We start from the raw sequence: 17,633 nt of genomic DNA on the forward strand, positions 1-17,633 counted from the left end.
AGAAAATATCACACCCACAAACATTCAAAAGAGACTCACTGAGAACGCTTATGGTAAATAAATAAGGAAACAGTTACTGTATTGGAACAGTCTGATTTTCTTTAAACAGGTTTTTATGTTGACTAATAGAGAAGGAAATACTGAAAGAACGAGCACACATTTTTTAGGAGCCACAAATCTCAATTAGAAATCAAAGGGAGTGACAAAACAAATATTTTCCGATATCCTTTTGTCCACATCTTGCCAAGTATCCACAAAAATGCAGTCATTAATCTTAATGATCACAGCACAGGAGTAATCCTTTGGTGTGAAAGAACTCTAATTGCACCACTCTTCCCTATTTGTGCTTTCTTTTCTTGAACAGGAAACCAACCCTGTACAGTTCCATCACTAAATTGTGAGTAGAAAATATGAGTAGAATGAATGCCAAGGCAAACACATGGTGCCCCCCGGGCTGCGCCGAGGTTGAGCCCAATGTAATGAGGCACACAGGAAGACCTGGATGCCTGTGGTAAATCACCCAGAAACACCTCAAGTGGCCTCAGCTCAACATGATGCATGCAAGAGACCAGTGGTAAGATTAAAATTGATCTCTCTCCTCCAAGGAGGGATATTAATTTCTAAGTCTGCAAAACACATTATTGTAAAATAGGAATTTGCGCAACTGAAAATGTAGCAATAGTTATTCTGATTTAAATCATTCGGAATTAAAGTGTTCTGCTTCATGTTTACATGGAAATAGTAATTCCCGAACTGAGGTTTACATTGAAAACCAGTTTATTCGGCTTTAGTTTATTCTGCTTTAGGTCTGGGGGTTGGGAAAGCTCTGAATGGACAGGGGGCAAACATGACGTATTACGTCTAATGGGAAAAACACACAAACCTCTTATTGCCGGCTGTAACACAGAAGACCACACGAGAACTGCTTTCACCTTTATCTTGATTGTAGTTTTGAAGCAACTAATGCTGCGCTCGTAATCGGACGGTTGTCGGTTCAAATCTCTCCCTGGATCCACTGTTGATGTTGAGCAAGTCCCTTAACCCCTAACTGCTCCCCAGGGGCCGCAATACTGCTCCTCAGTCATTGGTTAAATGCAGAGGACAAATTTCATATATGTAAAACATATATGACCAATAAAGGCGAAAGCCCCAATTTAATCTTTAATCAAATAAATAATTAAATAAAGCCCAGAAAACAATAACCAGGAATAAACAGTTGCTCCCTGGTAAAGATAGTAGCTCTAACAACCATTACAATGATAAACTTGGTGATATTACAGCCTGTGCAGCAGTATTGGGACACATTTACTCCGCTCCGGGTTTTAGTATCACCTGTCCGGTAAAGCGAGCTCCGTTTGCTGATCTCCGTGTGTGTGATAAGTCCATGTGTCCGTGTTAATTTCCACATGTTTATGCCTCCGTCCATCCACTCTTTTCAATAAATTCATGTCTTTTAAGGCTCTCATTATTATTGTGTCGGCTCTAGTCCGGGTGGCCATGTTGGAATATGTCGTCACCAAATACATCATCGCCGCAATTGGCGCAATGCGCAAAATGACCGGAATTAACTTAAAATGGCTTTAAGTGGTGTTAACAGCCACCAAATTCAGATTTAAGTTAAATTCAGAATTACATTAGCATTAGGAATTAAGTGTTTACAAGGTCAGGTTAAAGAGGAATTAACTTTTATTCTGCTTTAAAGAGGAATTAAAGCTCCCATGTAAATGTGGCCAGTGTGGATGTCGAAGAAGCTGGGACCTTTACACAGGAAGAAATCTTTTAGGTTAGTCATAATATCAGCATCTAGACTTAACCCTATGACCTCAGGTTACACCTTTAATTTATTAAAGATGGGTTAGAGACAAACACACACAAACAGACTTTTAACCACGGATATGTAAAGATATAAAATGCTCGCAACTAGAAAACACGATTGTGCCTGCTGAACCCAAGCATAGAGATGACCTAGAGAAACTGGCTTCAGGAAGTGCTCAAAAAACCTAAAAAAAAGAAGCAAAGACAAAAGCCTTAAATCTGACGGATGAAAAAAGTTTTTAGTGAGCAAATTATCTGTGATCCACCTGAAGTTGTACCAGGCATTAGTAATCAAGGGTTGGATATTCCTTAAATAATTTTTGAGGTGCAAGCTGGAGCTAGACAAAACGGTTAAATTCTGCCCAGGCCTTTTGGAGCATGGTTTACATGTTCTCATTTAGCATGTACATGATCTCACAGAATAGGTTTACTAGTGTCTCTGTATTGTTTGCGCCTGTGATTGTTTATCCCTACAAGCCCATAAACCAAAGCTGTTAGAATTGTAACCTGCAGTAAAGAAAGTATTAAAAGCTATGTAATAAGCCTTAATCATGATGAGTAAAAAAAAAAAAAGATGAACTGTTAAATATTGGATATTGGTAAAGTCGTATGCGTCACATTTTTTGTAAAGTAATTTAAGTATCATTCCTTCATGACTTGATTAAGTATACAAGAACAAAGTCTGCTAAATTGCATTTCACTACCAGCCTTATCACTACACTGTCCGTCCCTGCACTGAGGACTTTATCCTGCTGGCATCACTCCAGCATGAAAAGGCAAGACAGAGGTGGAGTGGCTGCTTTATCAAATAAAAACAACTACGGGGCTAGATTAACCAACACTGTTGCTGACACCTGCCGAGAGTAACTGGGGAAGATAAAAGACAGCACATCTATGGTGCAAAGGTGACAGAATGTTTTCTTTATGTTTGGTGTGAGACCTGGAGTCAGTTGGGGGGGGGGGGGGGGGGGGGAATTACTTCACATGAACATTGGATATCCAAGAAGGAAGTCTGTGTTTGAGACCGAGTGTGGTAATGTGTGCAGAACAGCAACAGGCTGCAACAGGAGTGAAAGCCCTATTACAGAGGCTGGCAAGATAATAGTGGCAAAATAAGGATTCAGGGAGGATCTTTACCCAAAATGCCAGCCAAGAACAGCCCTGGCTGTAAAGGAAACGTTTTTACAAGCAACTCGGATCCAAATGAGGCCTCTGCACTTGCAAAAGAAGGTTTTCTTTTTTTCAGCAAAGCAAGGAAAAGGGAACACTGCTTTTTCCTCATTCATGCTGGAATTTCCCCTGATTACAATCACTTGTTTTGTTTGTACAGTGTGCAGAAGGTGGAGTAAAATTAATGTATCGACGGACTATGGCTGCCACAACATCCGCCTGTGCACAAACAAAAGAATTAGGAGACTTTTACTAATTCAAATTGATTCATAACATGAGCTTTTGATTAAGGCGTGGCGATGCTAATGTTTTTGTATAGTGCATGTCATACACAAGGCAATTCAATGTGCTTGAATTCTAAAAATGCATCTTCATACCTCTCCACCAATAGCTGCAGACTGGTCTTAGAGTTTTTGATCTTGTTCTGGGCTTCCACATTCAGCATATCCACAGTGTTCTCTCCATTGATCTTCAAGATAATGTCTCCGAGCTGCAGGTCTGCTTGTTCAGCCTTGCTGCCTCCGTTGACCTATTCAACAAGAACAATACAGTTAATGGCTCGGCTTTTGAAATAAATGACATCTAAGTAATATTAAGAATGATGAGTTCATGTCTTATAACTGTGAATAATTAGAGAGTGACAGACAATAATTTAGAACATACTAAAGATGATGTTTTTCCACCACCTCTGTAAAATATCTGTTGACAAGCAACATCAACAGCATCTTGACATTTTTGGAACAGTGACAGTGACATTACTTGATTGTTTGACTTAGCCTGACCTTTGCAGCTATTCTGACTGCATGTCAAAACCAATGTCATATTTCCAGATCAAGGAGAATTCCACACTAATGGGCCAAAACATAGCGGCTGTCAAAATGTATGACGTTTGCTACAAACAGTTCTTTCCTCTCAGAGAAAAGTAAGAAAATACAGTATGCATGTCAAAATAAATTACCAATGATCAAGGTTTCATTCCAGGCTCTTGTTGGGAAAATGAGGGGAAAGACCAAGTCAATCAGCAAACTTAGTTTAGTCAAGCAAGAGGGCAGCGTTGCCACTTGAGAGGCAATCAACTGTTGCTCTGGCGACTCACATGAAGCATGTCTGTTCTACTCAGGGCACGCCTTAATTCACGTAAACTATGATTAGTTTGAGGGCATTTTTACGGGTCTGGGCCCAAGAAAAACAGAAGCAAGCTATCTCTCTGGCCAACAGGAATAAAGCAGGGTATCCATCATCCAAGTGGATTAGACACTTGGCTGCTAAACTGCTGGGCAGGTCACAATGGGGTGAGAGGAGCTGCCAAGCTTTCCAAACCAGTTGTAGTAACACATTTTACTGCTTCTGTCAAATAACTGCATCCTTTTGATATTTGAGACAAACTAAAGTCTAGAGTTGTTTACTGGACTGCAGTACCCAAATATTGAGCTTGATCACATTTCACAAGCAAGGAAATATTTTTCTTGCATGAGCTGGAAGGTCAAGCTGAACAATAAATAGTTTTGAAGTTGAAACTCCAGCTGTTTGATGCATTGGTGCATGGCCATCACTCTGCCATAACTTTTCCTTTATGATCCCTGGAGCTACTGGAGGAGAATCCCTGCAAGCGAGGGGAGAAATTCCAGGCTGTGGTGTTGATCTAAGACCGGGGTATGTGGCAGGCAGGACAGGGTGTCTCCGGCATACCAACGTTAGTCTGAACATGATTTCCTGGTGGTGCTTATCGTACAACGTCAACTTAAAAGAGCATATGTTTGCACCTCTTAAGTCATGCTTTCTTTTTAAAAGACAGTAAGATGAGAAATATTTAGAGAAAAAACATGTGCATGTTGAACTAGAATTTGTTGGGCTTTAGCTTGAGGTAAAACAAGCAGCAGCTCAGAAACACAAACCCACACTTGCACATCCACACTCTGGGACACCTCACCTCCCACCTCAGCTTACTGCTACTGTAATCAGACATTTCCTTCTAATGCAATCTACTTCCACTTTATTTTGACGAGTTCAGTGCTCGAGGAAATAGGTGTGAAGCGCTAGTCCACATAAACAAAGACAAGAAAAGGGGTGTTGAGAGTGGGAAGTTGACTTAGCATGACATGCCATGTTTTGACAAAAACACGGGATATGGTTTGATTAGGTGTGACCAAGTTCAAAAACAGGCCAGATGTAGTTAAATACCTTTGATACAGTCAAGGATTTTTTGAAATCCCTTCCTCCACATATTCTGAAGCCCCAGGGTGAAGGACCAATCAGGTTGACCGTCAACGCCATTGGGTGATTAGATGGAGTAACACTCTGGCAAAAACTCTAGAAAACAAATAAAAGAGATGTTGCAGAAATAGGATTAATCATGACTTTCATGTTAGAAACTAAGGTGGGTATTGAATTTAAGTGTCACTTCAAAGTATTCAGGCCTACAATTACAGACATGAGAGAGAACAGCAACATTAGCATAAAACATTTCATTTGTCTACTAGATTAAGACCGATGACATGATTTGTGTTCCCCACATCCAAAAGAATGAGAAGAATTTAGAAGAAACAGAAAAAAGATTCCTAAACCAACTGCTGAGCCAATTTTATTACATCCAAATGTTTAATAAACACAACAAAGACAAACAAGCTACAAGCACACATGGACATAAACATGTGTCACTCAACCCTGCCCGCTGTGTCTATAGGCTACACAGTGCAAATAAATAAACATTCAAATTTAAACATATACTGTACAAAAAGAGTTGCACAACTAATCAAAAGTTGGGTTTATAAATGCATCAGGTCCAATTCAGGTTTAACTGTTTACAAACTCTTTGTGTCTCAAAGTTCATTGTTGACTTCTGAAGACAATGTAAATGTGGGATTTATTTCCAATGTTTTACAAAAGTTAATTGAAACCCCATGAAGGAACCATAGCACTCTCCTATAGACAGGTTTGACAGAATTATATTTAAAAATGTGTTCAAAATCATCATCTTTGAAGCTTTCGGATAATAAATGACATCACTCATAACTTTTTATCGTTTGCTGGAATACTTTAAGATTCTTGGGTGATTTTTGTTTATCACAAATTTAGACATGATCTGGGCAGCACAGATGAGAAAGTAATCCAAATGTGGATGAATAATTATTGATAAAACCAGAGCTTTTACATCATGCTGAGATTGGTAAGGTCAGTGTGGGGTGTGCAGAACCCTCAATGGCAAACACTTTAGTGCTTTGGTAAGAAAACCTTATTGCATAAATTATATGGTTTAAAAAAATGCATTGATGCTTCGTTCTTTGTGTTCTGTGAATAATATGAACTTATATATGGACGAAGCATCTAATTCTCTTAACATTAAAATGTGCTATGTCCATCTTTAATACATGCACTAGGCTTTACACCGATCTGATCGGCTATATTGGACCGGCCGATATTTAGCATTTTATGCAATTAATGTGATCGGCTGTAATGTCTTAATTTGCCGGTCCATCAATGATATCATTATCGTGATGAAAGTTTCTGTAGATGCGCTCATTGCATTGTTTTATCCTTCTCATTTACACCGAAGAGTTGTTTATTTCACTCGCATTTGTGAACAAAAAGTAAAAACCTACGAGAAAACGGAGAAAATGTCTCTCGGATGGAGTGAAGCACTTCAGCACCGGACTTTTTTCCCCCCCGTCTACTGGCTCTGAAAGCGAGGACAGTGTCTGCTGTTAGCCACTGTGTGTGCGCAGTAGTTTTGTTTATTCAGCCTGAGCATGTTAAAAGTGAGAGTCCTAAAGCAGAGCGATGCCTCCCGTTTACTTTCGCTTTCATAGTGGACACATCTGTCCGTTTCAGGGCGATGGTGGACACAGAAGCAATTGTGTGTGTATGTGTGTGCCCCCCCACCCCCGCTGTGCACTTGTGAATATGGACTATAAGCAACAACAGGTTTTGCAACAGTCAGTAAATATGTATTTGCTCCTAATGCTAATAGAGGCTTCACGTAGTTCCAGTGTTGTCTGCCTCTGCAGCTTCATCTGCAACTCTCTTGTATTTGCTTCACAGTCATTGATAGGAGTGTGACGATATATCACGATATTTTTTGGCACGATCGATTATCGATATGCTCGCGCTAAGTATCAATTTTTTTTTACATTTTTTTCCAAAATCTTTTCTGCTTTTTCACTAAAATGTGCAGGTAGGTCTTCACAGAAATTTTCTCACTGGTTGTTGAAGGAACCAATGTTTTGTTTACTGGAATATTGCACTATAATGGTGTCACTGGTAAAAAGACCTTATTTTTTGGTTTATAGAAAGCACTATTGGAGATACTTATTTGTTTACATTGGTATGTTGACACTTATTTACATAAATGTTGCACTAAAATAGTGTCACTGTTCATAGGGCACTTTTTCAATTTGTCTTTCAGAGATATAAAATAAAAATTGTATTTTTTCACTTAATCTTTTGTTTTCTTGTTATGTCAGATTATCGTAGATTGATTTCTGACCAATATATCGATAATCGCAATATCGTGAGATAAACGTTATCGTGAGCTTTGTATCCAGAGGTTCCCACCCCTAGTCATTGAGTATGACATGGGACTTCTGTTTAATTCAACAGCTACAACTATTATTTTGCAAATCACTAAAAACGGCATACAGCTTATAATCGATCTGCTTCAGTCTTACACCCTCCCTCACTCGGCACGATTGGTCGAGCGACTAGGGTATTCATTCGCAGTTAAGGGCCACGCACCCACACACTCTGACAACAAATGTTATGTTCATGTCCTGCTTGGAAATTCTTCAACTCCACCACTCCCTCACAGTCACAAGGCTGCGTTTAGGTCCCGAAAAATGGTATTGTTTGCTTTTCTGTGAATGTGTATCAGGTTGTAACGAATTTGGTAGTTTCCTAGAAAAACCAACCTGAATTCATATGATCGGAACGGTGACAGTTTTTTTTTTTTTTTTTTTTTTTTTAAACTCACTGATTGATGATCGGCCCAAAAATCCTGATCATGTAAAGCCCATCATGCACAGCCATAATTTGTCTCTAATTAACCTTGTGTTTTTGGACTATGGCAGGAAATCACAGTGAAAGGGCAGCTTTTAGTCTATTTCATAACATAATGATCAGAGGCAGCCATGGCTCTTGGGGTCCTGTGTCTATGGGCATCATTCAGAGAACAGTTGTGTTGGAGTTGTAGTCATTCTGATCGCAACATCCACAATGATTAACATGTGAGTTTAAACTAGAGAGGACTAAAACATTGGCAGAAAACACCACAAGTAGCGTGTCTGTTCATTTTTAACTTGATGGTTACCAAAGTTTTCACTTCTTTTAGGGTTTACTAATAGCTCCAGATGTAGCTTGTCTGGTTTCTCTGTGACTATACAAGACACAGAGCCATGTGCTGGGATGATGTGAAGATTGGATAAGTGCTTACAGGTTCACAAACGCCACCACCACAACTACAGACTAGCTCTTTCAACCAGTAAATGCCTCAAGCAGAACCATTTTCTCAACTAAGTTTTAAATCAAAACAAAGCTCAGACTGACAAGTGAGAATAAATATTCAAATAAAAACAGTTGTCATGTAATGGAAAAAAAAAAAAAAAACATTGATTAGTACTTCTGAAAGAGAGCGCATTTAAATTTTCACACAAAATAAATGTACAAGAACAAACATTTTCTTTGGTTTTCTAACAACGCAAGGGAAAGTTACTAAATGGACTTGGTAAATGGACTTGATTTTATATAGCGCTTTATCACCACACTGAAGCAGTCTCAAAGCACTTTACACATCAGCTCATTCACCCAATCACTCTCACATTCACACACCAGTGGGACAGAACTGCCATGCAAGGTGCTTGTCGACCACTGGGAGCAACTTAGGGTTCAGTGTCTTGCCCAAGGACACTTCGACACAGTCAGGTACTGGGATCGAACCCCCAACCTCTCAATCAGAAGATGACCCTCTACCACCTGAGCCACGGTGTACTAGTGTACACACACAGGAATGCCTATAGTTTAGTTATAGAGTTTTATTCAGTGTCTCAGTACAGATCATAACATGTCAGTCTTTGCATATTTCTAATATCTCTTCCTGAAAATATGATGAACAAAAAACTAATACCCATCACCTAGGTATGTAGATCTCGTGCAGCAGCCCAACATCCACGCAAACTGTTTGCACATTCCTCGAGTATTTAGGAGATGCAGCACAGACCCAGTTAACCATTGACAGTGAGAGCCAATTAGCACAGTTACTGGGCTCACCGTCATTAGGCTCTTAACTGCTGAGGCCTCCAGGAATAGGTGCTGTTGTGATAATTACATGGAGCAGCCTCCTAAAGCTTTCCCAGCCTCTGGGGGTGTCATTACTGCCAGGAGCCCCACCAGCTTCTCTTATAGGACAACCGATATTGAACAAGCATCTTGATAATTCTATGTAAACCTTCCCCATTTGCTCCGTAAAAACACACGCAGGGCACAAAGTTAGAGGAGGGCGAGAGTATGAGAAGATAGTGGAGAGAAAAAAAGCCTCATTGTGATGCTGTGCTCTGTTTAATTGGCCACTGATGAGCTAAAGAGGCGGGGTTGCTATAGGCTATAAGGAAAGTGCTGAACACAGTTGGGTGAATCTTTGCCATTCTGCTAAAGAGCTGATGGGTCAGAGCACCAAAGAAAAAGGTGAATTCTCTTCTGGTGACATCTCGCTGCTTTTGTTGGAGCTCCACATTTGGCAGCAGAGTTCAAAACGTCGCGCACAAAGGAAGGAATTCCCATACATGAAATCAGGCCTCTAGTTCAGCATCTGAAATACTGGAGCTAACATTAAATACTCTCATTTCTGACCAGCAATAGATGTGTTTAAGTCTTACTTGCACACAAACAGGTGGTGCAGATGACACCATTTTAATGGGTTACCACCAAAAAATTATTTTCACTTCAAAAATCACTTGAATAACTGTCGTGCCATGAGAAAACCATGGATGGACAAATTGAGTTATTAACAGATTCTGAAAGTGTAATTTCTAATGATGTCACACATAAAAATCAAAAAATATTTGAAGACGTTATGGCCATTTGAATGTTGGCAGTCTCCAAAGTACATAAAAGAAAAAATGACAGCCCTCAAAAGTTTCACACCTATCAGAGCAGCCTGCTGAGGGACAACAAAAACAAGCTGTACAATTACATTAATTTATATTAATCCAACCCCGTAGCAATGTATTTAAAGCAGCTGACTGTAGTTAAGGAATTACTCTGCTGCTGCTATCGTAAAACACACACTTCCTGAAGCAGCCTTTGTCAGACTCCATCAAAATACAGTATATGCTTAAGTAGCCATGTGTTATACTTCAACGTAAAGTCTTTTGGCCCAAACCAATAACAAAAGTATGAATAGTCAAATAAAGCAGACATGTTAATCAGCTGTGGATTACCCTCCTCCCAAACACAGAAGCTGCTGCTCTGCACTAAAGCAAGCCGTTTACCACAAAGTTTACCTTTTCAAAACATTTGCTATGGGTATTTGAAGCATGGAGTGTTTTTTTCATGACTTCAACTAGCATGTTTTGCAAAAAAAAAAAAATAATTTTCTTAGAAAAAAGGTTTTTGTGCCTTTTCTCTATTTTTCTCATGCCAACTTATTTCATGTTAATTTGCCATCACGCGTCACAAATTCATGTGACGAAAGTAATTATGCCGACAAATCAGAAACGTACAATAGAATGGCCCTTGACCTCGGGACTCCGACTCTGGAATTCAGGCAGGATCCAAGCAGCTCGAGGCGATGACGACGCTCATAGTAAGAGGTAAACGGTCACTTTCTCAACTTTTATCTGTCTTCTTATTTGGCATGTGTGTTATTTAAAGTGTATAATAACCATGTAGTGGCATTTTCATTCCCGCTTTTAATTGGAACACTGTAGTGATGCTCAAGGCATTCGTTCTACAGTCTATGGTTCAATGACGCATGCAAGATTCCCCTCGCTGGTGTGTTCAAGTCATATTTACAGTATACAATGTTTCTCTCTATCTCTTACCCTTAAGTAGCAATATATTTCCCCAAAAGGCATTTTTTTTACCCTCAACAATTAGCCTTGGAGGTTGAAAATTGACAAGCTGGATCTTTCCGGGTTCCAAGTACAATCGGAAGCAGTGTTACCGCCAACTAAAAGATTTTGCTGAAATTTTCAGAAAATATCCGAAATGGGATAAGCAACAATTGATTAGATTTTGAGGTTGATCTGAATCAACATACAAATTTTGACAGTTTGAAAAATCCCTCTCTCATCATTGGCTAAATTTAAAACATTCATATCTTGGTTTGTAATTAAGCGATGTTCATAAAATTTTATGATTCCTCTATCACCCAACAGAATTTCACCCAGACCTGATCCACATTGCAGATTTCATCACAATCTTCTTACTCCAAAATCTTGCCATGATGACAGACTTCACCTCCTCTAAAGGAAATAGCCAAATGACTGACCAAACCCTACATGTTTTGGGACAAATCATGCATTTCAAAAGCCTCACAAATCTGATCAAATTCCATTCTGAATTCTGGAATATTTTGTGTCTCATCTTGAAATAAAGATCTTTAAGTTGTTTAGTGATGATCTTTAGTTCTTCAAACCTGTTGGGTAAACTGTAAAACCTATGTTAATCTAACACACACTCTCACCAAGTCATTGTTGCTTCTTCTAAAAACAACCCCAAGAAAATAACTATTACTATTAAACATTAATTTAAGAATCTTAAAATATTCTTTAAAATTTTAAGACCAAATATGATCAGGCTCTAGAACTCAGACAAAAGTTAAAAATTTGTAAATGAATTTATGGCATGTTCATATACATGCATGTATAAAAAGTAAGTGACCTGAGAATTAACAGGCTGGAAATGGAAAGAAATTGAGTTATATTTTTACGTTTGTCGGAAGACGTATGCATGTCATAAAAACCACTCAACACACTTGGCATAGATTATTATCATAGTATAATGTACAGAACAAGGAAGCATTCACAACACACTACAGTTGCACATATGAATAACATGTTAATGTAGCACCACTGAAGAGGAAAACTCCATAATTAGCTCAGGAATGACTTCACTGTAATCCAGTCTCCACAGAGACTCCAGCCAGCCGTGCACACAGAGGGGCCTTTTCCACCGGGCAGGAGCTAACTTGGAGCTAGCGCATGCTTTTGTCGCCAATACATTTGGTTTCCACCAACAGAGCTCCAGCTCTTGGAGCCAAAAACGAGAGCTACGCTGGCCCCAAATAACTTATGGGCTACAGCCCAGTTCCAAAGTGGGTGAGTGCTGGGCAGGGTTATCGTTGGTCCTCCAAAAACTAAAAGCAACCATCTTTTTTTAGCTTGCGAGCGACTGTTAGCGTACATTGGACAAAAAAAACATTTAAAAAAAGTGAGTCCAAGAAGACAGCAGTGGTCAGAGGAGGAGAACATTGTTTCTTGGTACAGTGGGTGTCTGAAGAGATTCAGGGGAAAATGGACGAAGCCCCGCAGACTGAACAGAACTACAGCCACCATGGCACTCGTCCTGTAGAACTGTTACTAATCCTGGTAAGTTTTATTTCACCCTGTTAGGGATGTAACGATTCACTCAACTCCCGATACGATTCGATTCACGATACAATTCTCTCACAATTTATTTTACAAAATGGTACTGTAGACAACTGACTGAAAAATATTCCTTTATTTTTTTGGGGAAAAAACTAAAAAATACTGTACTAATTCCTTTTATTTTTCATTGTCAAAAGAATCCCTTGATAAACTATTCAAAACAATGCAATTTAACTAAAAATAAATCTTGAATGAAATAAAAGAATAATAAAAATGAAGAAGTTTATTAAATTAAGTTGTGGTTCTATAGTAAACAATGCAAAACTGCATAATAGTTCTTTTTCTTTTTAAAAGTGCAACTGGAAATGTGTTTTTTTGCCTTAACAATTGGACTTTAAAAAGTGGTCGGTTGGCATGCAGTTATTCTAACAGTGAAGAAGAGATACTACGCACTAGCAGACAGAGCTAATAGAAAACCATGACTTTTACAGATATTCACGTAATATTACAGATATTCTTTCGGTGCTAAAGGGGTAGGGAATCATTAATGAACATGTTTAAGAGTAGAAGGCAGCCAGAAACAAAGTAGTAGCATATTCCTGAAAGCAGCAGCAATACATAATTGACCTGTATTCAGAACTTCCCTTTTTGTTACACAATGGCCATGTAATAATATTACTGAACTATACAGTAACAACATTTCTTGCACATTTCAGAGTTAATGACGTGAATTTTGAGGCAATGTTAATGCAAATGTTCTTCCATGGAGCAGTCAGGGACACGGTTCATGGCCCAGAGCCTCCAGCTCATGGTATACACCACAGCACTGGTCGGACTGGTGTTTCCAGCGGCAGGCTATGGCCCTTTGCAATAGAAAACCCAGAATCCTTCTCAAAAGTAAATGTTTATATAAATATATAGTTGGTTCGTAAATCTATTTTCACATTGTGTAAATAAAGTTATACATTCTGTATTCTACAAGGACTTTGTTCATCGTTTAATGCCTACTTGTAAGCACACACATTTATTTTTTTCCGATAATTTAAGTACTCTTTACATCCAGAAATCCAAACATCAGCATGTGTTATTTTTTGCCCCAAGATAGATTGCTAACCTGCCCTGCTGCAGCACATACTATATTAGGTTTGTATTTTTTATTTTGATACATTTATAGGAATATAAAGTTCATGCAATACTTAAGGAGTAGGACTTTTATATAAAATAATGCAAACAATTTATTGAAACAAATCAAACAGCAGCAGTGGGTATAAAACAAATGTGGTGTCATGTGTCCATCATTTATAACATCACAAACACAAGTTAAACAGCATGATGAAGTGGACACAAACATGTTTATTTAAATACAACAGCATCCCTTCAGTCAGACACAAAGTAAGTCCTCTGTGCAAATGCAGATCAATGGAATGACATCAGGACACACGTAAGTTTGACACAAACTTGCGCTGATTCTGGTCCTATTGAGTCCCAGCAGCAGCACGATCACGGACGTGCACAGAGTCACCCTTAAGAGCATCTATAATGATAAACACACATCAAAATCAACTTATTGAATTTATCTGCTTTACTAATGCAAGCGTAGTCAAAGCTATGTAGATTAGCAAAGGCAAACAGTAAAAAATAAAACGTCTGATAATTACCTGTGTTCCCAAACGTTGTCGCAGATTCCAGGGACTCCAGTGAAGACCGGTATTAATTATGGCGCAAATCCCCATGGGTAAACTGCTACGTTATTAGTGACGTACTGACGTTTTACGGTGACGGGAGGATGTGGCTCTAGCCTGCCGCTTTTGCAGTGGAAAACCAAATCGGTTCTTCAGCTAAACAAGAGGAGCTCTAACTTAGCGCCATCTCCAACAATAGCACCAATCAAAAACTCCGTGCTCTTGGAGGAAAAGCCCTAACATTGTCCTAAAAAGACATTACTGGTGCTTGTTGCATCTTTGAGAGATTGCCCCCAAAGGCAAAGCAGATAGAGGAATGAGGGAACTACTGAACTTTCGTAATGCTGGATTTGAGATTTGTTGTTCCAACATGCAGAGAGCCTCAGAGGTCTAACTCACTGGAAGGGTTGCAGGGTCTGTCAACAACGTTTTACACTCTGCAGTTATTGAAGCTGAATGAAAATGCATTTCTATGGCACAGCTCATCAGAATGACAACCAGCAACTCAGGTAAAAGAGACTTAAATTAATAGTAAAAGTAAATATTATTGGCCATCAAGTGTTGGAAAGTGTAAATGAGCTATCCAGAGTCTTGCATCTACCCTGATGCCACTTTTCTGACGACCTGCACACATATTTCCATCCTCTCTCTTGAGTTTTCACACACCAGCAGCATAGTTTCCACTCAGCACCCTGTTGGCCAGCAACATTAAGCGAACCGATCCAGCAAAGCAGGCTTTCTTTGGACCATCTCCTCCTTTTTCCCCCCAATCAATCCATCAATGTGTCCACTTATCAACTCGCTTGTTTTATTGAGCAGACTAGCAGTTCTTTATAGAGTACTTCACCCTCTCACCAAGGCTGAGTCCAGCCACCCAAAGTAGGAACCTCACTTTCAATGCTTGAATTTGTTGAATCCTGTAATTATATCATTACTCAAAGTTTGTGGCCATTGTCGGGTGTTTAATATGCATCGTTCAGTAAAGTGAGAGCTTTGCGTTTTGGTTTAGCGTAAAATATCTGATGACCCTCAGGCACATCTTTTTTTGGTATATTTTAAGTACGATACATCATTAATTGTCCTCGTTCCACGTGCGATCAGATAATAAATATGCTGTGGTATGTGATTTACCCAGAATCCATATGATCAAAGCAACAGACAAACTGCTGACAAGAAATGCAAGCATTAGTTCAATCTGGATATTTCAGGTTTTAATAAAAGTTATTCATGTAAATCAAACTCTGAAGCAATAGAACAACATGTTGCAATGGTTATGAAATGTTTTGCTTTTAAAAGTATAATTAGGATGTTTTTAACAGATGTGTGCGCACTTCGTGACAAGGCCAGCTCATAAATCTATGCAGGAAAACTATTAATGTCACAGTTTGACAAAGGTAATCCTGAGCATTAAAAACCTATTAATTCTGAAAAAAACACAAGTCATTACCCCCGTGTACTTTAGTGAAGCAAATATTGAACTGTGTGGCTTCAGATTAAGTGAATAGAAATCTCAGTATAATGAAGTGTCTGGTAGTCAAACACGACCACATACATCATCTCTTCCTGTGTTTAGGATAAAACCCTTTTCCTTCTCTGGGCATTCTGTGCCAACATTCAGTGGATTGAAATTCTCCCATTAATACAGTGAGAATGTCTGAGCAGAAACACACATAAAGCTCTGGCTCCAGTTGGAAGTGAAAGAGCACTCTCTCTGAGAGGAACCACTGTAGCTGCAGGGGAATATTCATCTTATGAATCACACACTTGTCAAGACTCTCACATCAGTCCACATACTCTCGTCTGTGAATTTTCCGCAACCTGTGTCAGTGATGCTGCTGCCAGTGGTCGGTTTCTACCTGGACGCGCACACACCCACTGAGTAAGGAGAAGAAGAATGCATAATCAAGCCCCACCCTGGACTGAGCCAAGTCAAAAGACATCTTGTGCTTTCTCCAAACCACACCCATTTTGTCATATATTCAGTAAGCAGCAATCACCATGGAGAAAACAACACAAAAAGCATGTCTGAATGGGTGTTGGTTGAGAGGCCTGTGCATTGTTAAACTTGCGCCTTCTCTATAATTGCTTGTGTCTCATTGAGGTAATCGTCCACCGAAAGTCACTCCCATATTTGTTTGAAAAGTTGTGCGCGCATGTGATCTAAAATTTAGCATTGGAAAATATTTCTACATTAAAAAGATATGAGCAGTTAAAAGTATGATGCTTTCTAACATATACAATGCAATTCTGACATCTTTTTTACACAACCTGCAACCTAGCTTGTTTGTTAAAAAATAAACCAGATGGTTTTTGCTCTCCTTCAGCTTTAAAACCTCCCTGTACTCCATCACTGGGTCACAGCTTTACCTTCCTGGGACCAACATCACCTCACACTTACCCATTTTCCCTACATCAGTCAAATAACTTTAACCTTTAACTAGGTGAATAGCCTGATCATTTAATTTGCCAGGCTATTCACTGATGTCAATTAATCAGTGGTAGCTAAAATCGTTCCGATTAATCGACATCGGTGAATAGCCCGGCTGGTTAAATGGTTGAGGTATTCACTAGTAGGGGTGTCCTGATTCGATATCGATCCGATATTGATATCGATCCGATAGACAGAAAATGAATATCGGATTTAATTGGACTGCATCTAAACTCTCCGATATAAGCACTCCCATAAGTTTTTGTTGTTTTTGTTCCCACCATATACATGACAGTAAAAAAAAATAACTGAAGCGAACTTGAATTGTTGACTATTGTTCTCTATTTGAGTAACATCACTTGATCAAGCCTTCTCTAACATTCTTCCACACTACAAAATGAGTAATAAAAGTGTTTATGATTTGTGTTGATATCGTACTGGATCGATATCGGCCAATTCCGTATTGCTGCAATATCCGTATTGCATCGGAAGTGAAAAAGTTGCATCAGGACATCCCTATTCACTAGTTAATTGTTTACAGTTACATTTTGACTTTATTGATTCATGATTACAGTTTGTGAAACTTTACTTTTGAATATTTCAATATTTTTTTCATAATGCATTTCAGAAATATTGTTTTCGCAACTTTGCCTTTTCTTGTTAATCAGTTGCTTTACAGTCCATATGTTACCAGTGTTACTAATTAAAGCGCCTTTTTGTCTCGAGTCATATTTTGGGCATTATAAGAATGTGTGATTATATACAGTATATATATGTTCTTATTTTATGTATATCGGCTATCGACAGATATATTGGTTATACAGATAGATCTGCCCTAAAAACCCCATATCGGTCAGGCTCTACCTTTCACTTGATGCATATTTTCTGACTTCAAAATTGATAACCATGACATGGAAAAATATTAGAGATGTCCCGATACAACTTTTACACTTCCAATAC

The 17,633-nt window shown here is 38.9% G+C and overlaps 1 protein-coding gene across 3 annotated transcripts in view; it reads right to left on the reverse strand.

Moving 5' to 3' along the window:
* The window catches only part of pdlim2 (PDZ and LIM domain 2 (mystique)), a 42,222-nt gene that overhangs the window by 20,924 nt on the left and 3,665 nt on the right, over positions 1-17,633 (reverse strand). For all 3 annotated transcript variants that reach the window (XR_003674804.1, XM_028457649.1, XM_028457648.1), the window contains exons 2-3: positions 5,167-5,295; positions 3,363-3,514 (exon numbers count right to left, since the gene is read on the reverse strand). Coding sequence is in view for 2 of the 3 variants with exons in the window: in XM_028457649.1 (XP_028313450.1) it covers positions 3,363-3,514; positions 5,167-5,259 (245 nt within the window). In the remaining variant the exon portion in view is untranslated. The remainder of the gene's footprint in view (positions 1-3,362; positions 3,515-5,166; positions 5,296-17,633) is intronic.

This window comes from Gouania willdenowi, chromosome 9, assembly GCF_900634775.1.
Source record: "Gouania willdenowi chromosome 9, fGouWil2.1, whole genome shotgun sequence".
In the NCBI taxonomy this organism is placed as follows: Eukaryota; Metazoa; Chordata; class Actinopteri; order Blenniiformes; family Gobiesocidae; genus Gouania; species Gouania willdenowi.